At 54.1% G+C, this 8,062-nt stretch overlaps 2 protein-coding genes across 5 annotated transcripts in view; one reads left to right on the top strand and one right to left on the bottom strand.

Annotated features, from left to right (window-relative positions):
- The window catches only part of CDC26 (cell division cycle 26), a 9,716-nt gene extending 7,935 nt beyond the window's left edge, over nt 1-1,781 (bottom strand). For both annotated transcript variants that reach the window (XR_003093826.1, XM_006022660.3), the window contains exon 1: nt 1,694-1,781. Coding sequence is in view for 1 of the 2 variants with exons in the window: in XM_006022660.3 (XP_006022722.1) it covers nt 1,694-1,774 (81 nt within the window). In the remaining variant the exon portion in view is untranslated. The remainder of the gene's footprint in view (nt 1-1,693) is intronic.
- An 87-nt stretch (nt 1,782-1,868) lies between these two features.
- Nucleotides 1,869-8,062, top strand: part of PRPF4 (pre-mRNA processing factor 4) — a 13,767-nt gene continuing 7,573 nt past the window's right edge. For 2 of the 3 annotated variants that reach the window (XM_006022659.3, XM_006022657.3), the window contains exons 1-7: nt 1,876-2,015; nt 3,119-3,296; nt 3,627-3,813; nt 4,049-4,136; nt 6,024-6,103; nt 6,722-6,815; nt 7,754-7,848. In XM_006022659.3, coding sequence (XP_006022721.2) covers nt 1,899-2,015; nt 3,119-3,296; nt 3,627-3,813; nt 4,049-4,136; nt 6,024-6,103; nt 6,722-6,815; nt 7,754-7,848 — 839 coding nt within the window. In that variant the 5' untranslated portion in view covers nt 1,876-1,898. Of the gene's footprint in view, nt 2,016-3,118; nt 3,297-3,626; nt 3,814-4,048; nt 4,137-6,023; nt 6,104-6,721; nt 6,816-7,753; nt 7,849-8,062 lie in introns of all 3 variants that reach the window. The other variant, XM_006022658.3, reaches the window with a different exon arrangement.

Here is an 8,062-nt window from a genome sequence, read left to right as displayed (position 1 = left end):
AGGGGCCTTGATCTGCACCCCCACTTGCCTTCCCCTCCCCCCCCTTCCACCACAACAGACTTACCAGCTGCACATAGCTGTTTTGGAAATCAAAGTGGTATTAGCTAATATGTCTCCTTAAAAATTGGCTATCAGTATCAGCCCCAAAAATCTCTATCAGTGCACCCCTAAAATACAGTCTTACTCTAGTATATTGTGGGGGGTAGGGAGGCAGTGTGTGTGTATGTGGCAGAGGGCAGGGGGGTGTGAGGAGCTGCCTAGTTGCTAGGTCCTGGGAGCTGGGCAAAGGTGGGGGGCTAGGGGCAGGTGCAGCAGAGCTCGGCCAGGTGGTGCAGATGCAGGTGTGGTCAGCTACTCCCAACCCCACATCCAGGCCACAGATGCCCCTGCGGTGCTCCACATGGGGCTGAGCCCTGCCTGCTCCTGCCTGGGGCAGCCCCCTCTGCACCTGCTGGCTCCAGCCAGCATGCACAGCTTCCCCAACATGCACAGCTTCCCGGCAGGGCTGCAGCTGTTTAGGTATTGCTTGGTCTCCCCCACACCTCCAGCAGCTCATCCTTCTTCTCCTGCCATGCACACACAGGGAAAGGAGAGTGGGGGGGAAGAGCTGCAGCCAGGAGGCTCCTGCCCCAGTGCACCTTCCACCCACTCTGCCTGCCCAGTGTGATGAGCAGACATGAGCAGCCACCTCTGGGCGGCCGAGTGGATAGAAGATGGCTGGGAGCTGGAGGTCAGCATGCTGGGGAAGGAGCTGCCTGGCGTGGCGCAGCAGGGGCAGGAGGAGGAACCACTGGAGGTGCGGGAGCAGTCCCGCCAGGAAACTGTGTGCTGGCTGGGGCTGGGGCCGTTGGCAGATGTAGGCTGCCCTGGGCAGGAGAACAAGTCGAGTCGGGCCCCATGTGGAGCGCTGCAGGGGCAGCCACAGGCTAGATCCAATCGACTGGCCGGCCGGCAGTTTGCCCACCCTGGTCAGGTTCCATCCTCTTTGTGATCACCCTGCGGGTAGCTGAAGGCTGCTATTAAATCCTCTCTCAATCTTCCCTTCTCCAGACTAAAATAAGGCCAGTGCCCTCAGCCTTTTCATAAGTCATGTCCCAGCCCCTGAGCCATTGTTGTTGCCCTCTGCTGGACTCTCTCCAATTTGTCCACATCCTTTCTATAGTGGGGGGGCCCAAAACTGGATATAGTGCTCCATATGTGGCCTCACCAGTGCCAAATAGAGAAGAATAATCACTTCCCTTGACCTGCTGGCAACACCCCTACCAGTGCAGCCCAGTACGCCGTTAGCCTTCTTTACAACAAGGGCACTCTGCTGGCTCATATCCAGCTTACTGTCCACTATTATCCATAGTCCACTGTAACGCCCAGGTCCTTTTCTGCAGAGCTGCTGCCCAGCCAGTCACCCCCGGCCTGTCCCGGTGCACGGGATTGCTCCGTCTTAAGTGCAGGACTTTGCACCTGTCCTTGTTGAACCCCATGAGATTCCTCTGGGCCCAGTCCTCCGGGTTGTCTTGGTCCCTCTGAACCCCAGCCCTGCCCTCCAGCGTATCCACTACTCCCCCCACTTGGTGTCATCCGCAGACTTGTCTTTCTCGCCTCCGCACGGCGGCGGAGCTCCCCGGGACGCCCCGCGCACGGCAGGCGGCCCCTGGGACGGGAGCGCCGAGCGCGGCCGGGTCTCAACGCGCCTCACCTCGAGGTCCTTCCTGATGCTCTCGAATTCCTCGATGTCGTCCAGCTTCAGCTCCAAGCGCGTCGGCTTCCGCCGCAGCATCGCGAGCGCCGGCCTCTCCCCGGTAACCGGACAGCCCGGCCCCGACCGCTGCCGCAGACCCGCCCACTTCCGGCCAGCGCCTCCCGGCATACCCTGTACTCACTTCCGGCCGGCACCTCCCGGCATGCCCCGCGCGGCAACCCGGAACCAGTTGGGTGAAGACAGCCCCGTATTGCGGAGAGTCCCTGCAGCGGCCGGTGTTGCCGTCACCATGGCGTCCGCGCGGGGCCCTGCGGTGCGGGTGAAGCGGGGCTCGGGGATCGGGGCGCGGTTGGGGCGGGGCCGGGGCCGGGCCGGGCTATGCGATGCGGGGTCTCTCGTTGGGTGCACCGGGCCCAGAGCGGGGGGAGGGACTTGGCGTTTCTCCTTGTCCCTAATTGCGGGCGGCGCGGGCCCACCCCGTGAAATCTGCTTCTCGCCCGGGTCTGCCCGGCGTCGGCTCCCCGAGGTCGTGGAAGGGATCTGAATGCCCCCGGCAGGGACATGGTCCCTGGTTGAGAATCACCGCAGCGGAGGGGTGCACGGGAGTGCTGCGTAACACCGGTGGTTGTGAACACGTCGATCAGTTGTATCCCTGCAGCAGGTTTTAAGACTCAGGTAGACAAAGGGTTGGCTGGGATGATCCAGTTGAGGGGGGTCCTGCTTCAGGCAGGGGGCTGGACTGGATAAAATCGGAAAACGAGGGTTGGAGGGGACCTCAGGAGGTCACATCTAGTCCAACCCTCTGCTCAAAGCAGGACCATCTCCAACCCTACCGTCCCAGCCAAGGCTTTGTCTACCTGGGTCTTAGAAACCTCTAAGGATGCAGACAACGTCTCTGTGTAACCTGAGGCCTGTTCCAACCCTCGTTTTGTATGACTTTAGACTTAAAGTTGAAACATCCCATTATAAATCTGGGATCATACCCTGGCAGCATTGCAGTTGCTGGGAAATTTGCTAGTAACTTACAACAGGGTTGGATTTTTGTGCCTTTATTTTTTACTTGCTGCCCAACCTTGCGTTTACTCCCTAAAAGTTGAAGGGATATGTGCTGTTGTTAAGCACAAATTGATATGAGTGCATCGGAAAGCAAGTCTGGGATATATTTTTACACATCGTAAAGAGGCATAAAGGATTACAAAGAAATCCCTGCCTGGTTTCCTTAAGCATAATTTGTGTTGAGGAATCCCTTCCCTGTTCAGAGCTAATGTTTTAGGTATAATTTCAGGGTTTCTGGTCTGGGTAGACTACTGACTTTCTCTTGCAGGAGAATGATTTGTGCAGCCAAAGCAGTTTGCTGAATTGCTGCTCCCAAGCCGGATACATACTGAACCAGTCTGTTAAAATCTTGCTTTTATTTTGCAGGCAACAAAAACCAAGATCTCAGACGAGAGTGATGCTCCCCCAGTCAAGAGACCTCATATCTTCTATGGAAGTTTGGAGGAGAAGGAAAGGGAGCGTATTGCCAAAGGGGAGCTGGGGCTGCTAGGAAAAGATGGGATGAAAGCTGCAATTCAGGCTGGCAACATTAACATTAGCAGTGGTAAGAACACACTCTGTATAGTGCTTTCAGCTTCTTTTCTTGCTTCTGGCTTAGAGGTATTTAAAAAGACATTTTTGTTGGGGTTCAACTCAGGGCTTTAGGATGGCCCCTGATCTGCTGCTGTGTTTTAATACAGAAATTTCGGCTGCAGAGACTACAAGCCGTCCAGTATTCCATCGTGATTTGAATGGGGGTGGGAAGTCCATTGCCAGCACTGACTGTCCCTACCCTAAATGGGCAAAAATATTTATAGCTTTTAATGGTTATAGTTGTCTAAATCTCTGGTGCAGTTGTCATTGCTTCAATTTGATGGCTTTGTTTCTGGCATAGGTGAGGTCTTCGATCTTGAAGACCATATGAGTGAGCGCCAGGCAGAAGTGTTGGCTGAATTTGAGCGCAGGAAGCGTGCTAGGCAAATCAATGTTTCCACCGATGACTCTGAAGTCAAGGCCTGCTTACGAGCTCTTGGGGAGCCCATCACACTCTTTGGAGAAGGGCCTGCAGAAAGAAGAGAAAGGTGCTGCGTCTTGTCCTTTGTGTGGCCTGCCCTGTAACCAAATCATAAATCTCTTGTAAAACTCCTTGAGCTGTTGAGTGCACTGAATGCTGTTGCCCACTGTTCCTTCTCAGTGATATAACAGCAATTGATCAATTTCTTCTTCATTCACTCTTTACATCTGTCAGACATGGTCAAGAATGCCTGAGAAGTTATTGACTGAATCTTATTTAATGCTTGGTGTGTTTCATTGCAGATTGAGAAATATCCTCTCAGTGGTTGGCACTGATGCCTTAAAAAAAACGAAGAAAGATGACGACAAGTCTAAGAAAGCCAAAGAAGAGGTAAACATCTCTCCCTTTCTTGGATTCTGCAGGTTATTAATGTAGAGAGAAGGGGACCATTTTATAGAAACCTTCAAATTCCTTCATGGACCATCTGTAACATTTCCAGAGCTCTGACATTGATTTTTTTTTATCATTAGACAGCCTGATAATGTGAGGTGGACTTATCAGTATACGACTTATGCATAGGACAGTGACATCCTAAGGCAGGGGTGGGCAAAATGGTGGATCTGGCTAGTGGTCAGACTTCTTTTCCCAGCAGCCCCTGTCCATGTTGCTACAGCCGTTTTCCATGGATATCTCAGAAGTGGTGGCACTGTGACAGCGCGGGGCCAGGGTTTCCATGGAGACTGGCCCCAGCAGTGCTGGTAGGGCAGGGAGCTGCTCCGCAGCCAGGGCTGGGATCTTGCAGTGATGACAGTGTGGTCTGGAGCTGGAGCAGAGCCACAATCCATTGCACGTATGCCCCTGCCTGGGACTTGCAGGCAATGTTCCCTCTAAGGAGCAGCTGTCCATGAGCGTGCTGCCTCGGTCCAGTATGGGACACTTACCAAAGGGGGCTGGGGGCTAGGGCCGGAGGCTGGAGCTGGAAGCCGGGAGCCAGGGGCTGGGACCAGGGGCTGGAGCTGGGGCCGGTGGCTGGGGCCCAGGACCTGGGGGCCAGAGGCTGGAGCCGGGGGCCAGGGGCTGGGCCAGAGGCTGGAGCTGGGAGCCGGATACATTCCCTTTTCCCTGTGGCAGGCATTGACTGAGGCTGTAAAATCCTTCCCATTCTCTACCAAGCTTTAGAGCTTGCCTTGCATCAAAAGTGTGGAAACATTTATTATCCCCAGAACTGGCCAACAAAAACTGATCTCCAGATCTGACTAATAATGACAATGTAATCACTAACATATCATATGCAATGTTCCCTCTAAGGAGCAGCGGTCCATGAGCGCGCTGCCTTGGTCTGTGAGTGTGCCCCCTCGGTCCGGCACTGGACACTTACTGAAGGGGGCCGGGGGCTGGAGCTGGGGGCTGAGGCTGGATGCTGGGGGCCGAAGGCTGGAGCAGGGACTGGGGCCAGGGACTGGTGACTGGGGCCAGGAGCTGGGGCCAGGGGCTGAGCCTGGTGCGGACTCCCTGGCCCCGGGGAAGTGCTTCGCTCCCCTGCATCAGGGCCGGGGAGTGGAGCACTTCCCCGGAGCCGGCGGAGCCCGCACCAGTCCCCCACCCCAGCCTCCATCGCTGCCTTGCCTCACCTTAGGGAGGAGCCACTGCCTGCCCTGAGTGAGGCTCCGCAGGCTCCCGGCTCACAGCTCCAGCCTCTGGCCCAGCCCCTGGCCCCCGGCTCCCAGCTCCAGCCTCTGGCCCAGCCCCTGGCCCCCGGCTCCCAGCTCCAGCCTCTGGCCTAGCCCCTGGGCCCTAGCTCCAGCCTCTGGCCCCCAGCTCCTGGGCCCCAGCCACCGGCCCCAGGTCCCGGGCCCCAGCCTCTGGGACGTGCTAGGCTCCCGCCCCAGCCTCTCCCAGTGCGCAGCCTTGAAAAGGCTGTCCGCGGCCACACTTTTAGTTGTGCACATGCACGCACCTTAGAGGGAACCTTGCTTGCAGGTAGCGGATCACAGCTCTGCCTCTGCTTTGGACCATGCTGTCTCTGCTGCAAAATCCCAGCCCCAAAGCAGCTTCCCACCACCGCACCTTGGGCCCTGCCAGCCCTGGTAGAGCCAGTCTCTATGGAAACTCTGGTGCTGCACTGTCACAGTGCCCCTGCTGCTGGGGTCTCCATGGAAACCGGCCACAGCAATACAGGCGGGGTTGCTGGGAAATGGAGTCTGCTGCAGGCTGGACTTTGACTGCTCTTGTCCTAAGATGTTCTTGAATTTGTTTGGTTTGTTTTCTTTTTTTTAGTATCAGCAAACCTGGTACCATGAAGGGCCAAGCAGTCTGAAAACAGCTAGATTGTGGATCGCCAACTACTCACTCCCCAGGTAAAGAAAGGGGCTGTAAAGCAAGCAAAATGAAAGGAGGTGCAAGCTTTTCTGAAGAGCAATGAACTCAGTAGATGATGGGCAGTGCAGGCGTTTGAGGTTCAGGATAAGAGGCAACACTGGACATGCAACAAAGGCTAGAGCCGAGTGTAACTGTACTTGGAGGTTGTGCGCTTAATTTGAGTCTTGCCACAGAGTTTTGCTGGCAGAACTCCAGCTCACACTCAATACCTCTCTGCAGTGGCAGAACCTTTTTGTCTGTTGGTAGAATCATTTCACCTCTGCAAAATGGAGTAAGGCTTTTGCTGACACCCAGCAGCCAGCTGAAGAGGTTACAGACACCAGTGTGCTTTTAGCTGCAGTTTAGTCAGCAGCTAGTGTCTTTCCACTGGACACTTCATGCTCCAGCAGCCCAGGTGCAGAGCTACCAGTAGCAGATTGGTGTGCACATGCTCTGGTGGTTCAGCACTAGCAGCAGAGACGAAGGAGTGTAGATATAGCCTGAATAGTGGTTGTAAGACTCCAGCTCTGGGACAGAAGGGAAGGTAAAGGATCTGTTCCCTGCCCTACAGCAGGGAAGTGCAGGGATTCATCATTATAATTTTGTTTCTGCCACAGGGCAGTGAAGCGGTTGGAAGAAGCCCGACTGCTCAAAGAAATTCCCGAGGCTACGAGGACATCCCAGAGGCAAGAACTGCACAAGTCCCTAAGGGTAGGCGTGGTTTCATCTCAGCTACTCTCTTGTGATAAGACATCAGCAAGAGGTTAAGAGAACAGAACGCAGAGGCCTAGACTAATCTCCCAGTACACATTATTCTTCCTTCCATGCATGTTGTGCTTTCACTGTGTTCTGCCTGTCCTCCCTTTTTTATCATCAGGCTTGTCAGTGGTTTGAGAGCAGGACTTGGCTTTAAATACTCTGCCTGCAGGACAAAGAACTGCAGAGACAGTTGCGCACAGCTGCATCTATTTCATTTGATGATAAAGAAATCCTCTCACCCTATGGATTTGTCATGTTCTCATTCACTGAGGCAGAGTGATTGTGTCCATTTTTTTCTCTCACTCACTGCCTTGACAGCTGGAAGCCTTAAAGCAGTGGAATTAAGATGACCAACGCAGCCACAAAATTAATGCTTCAGCTGTGACTCTTGAGAAGCCCCTTTCCCTGTTGTTAAGGTAGATCAGGCAGCTAATTCAGAGCTTGGCTGAACAGAGGTAATTGTGCCATAGGGCTAAATATTCTGGACACAACACCTTTGGAAGGGAGACAGCTCTTGGAAGTGTTGGCTCTATCCAGAGAACATCCTGTCACTCTCGCAAAAAAGTTCAACTCTAATTGTACCATTCAGAGTGGTATAAAGGCAAAGAGAGGCCCAGACCACTTGGGGCTTTCTGGATCAGAACCAGCATGCTGATGTGCACCTGCAAGCCTCTAAATAGCTGGCGTGAGGCTCACTGCTAGCTTAGCACTCTCAGGTCTGCTGCACAGTCAGTCTTGCTCTAGAATAACAGTTCTCTCTGGTAAGTGATTTTCTGAAGGCCTCAGTTTTTTCTGTGTAGATTTGTCTCCTTATCTACCTCCCAGAAGTAGAGTTTCTCTTACTGCTTCATGCTTTAGTCATTGATCCTGGCTTTTGTGTTTGGTTTCAGTCATTGAATAATTTCTGCAGTCAGATTGGAGATGATCGCCCCATCTCTTACTGCCATTTCAGTCCCAATTCCAAACTCCTGGCTACTGCTTGTTGGTAAGTTTCCTTTTACAACGTTTCCTATGGGGACAAAGTGGGGAGGAGAATACGAGTGGTCCTATGACAGGGTGGGCAAAATCAGACCCGTGGACTGAATGCAGCCTGCCAGTTGTTTATATTTGGCCCACAACTACACCTAAAGCACTCCACATGGGTCTGAGACCTGCCCAGAGCAGTCCTCACCAGGCATCTGCCCTATTCCTGGTGACAG

The sequence above is a fragment of the Alligator sinensis genome, unplaced genomic scaffold (assembly GCF_000455745.1).
Source record: "Alligator sinensis unplaced genomic scaffold, ASM45574v1 scaffold235_1, whole genome shotgun sequence".
NCBI classification, from domain to species: Eukaryota; Metazoa; Chordata; order Crocodylia; family Alligatoridae; genus Alligator; species Alligator sinensis.
This window is presented reverse-complemented; position numbering and strand designations above follow the sequence as displayed.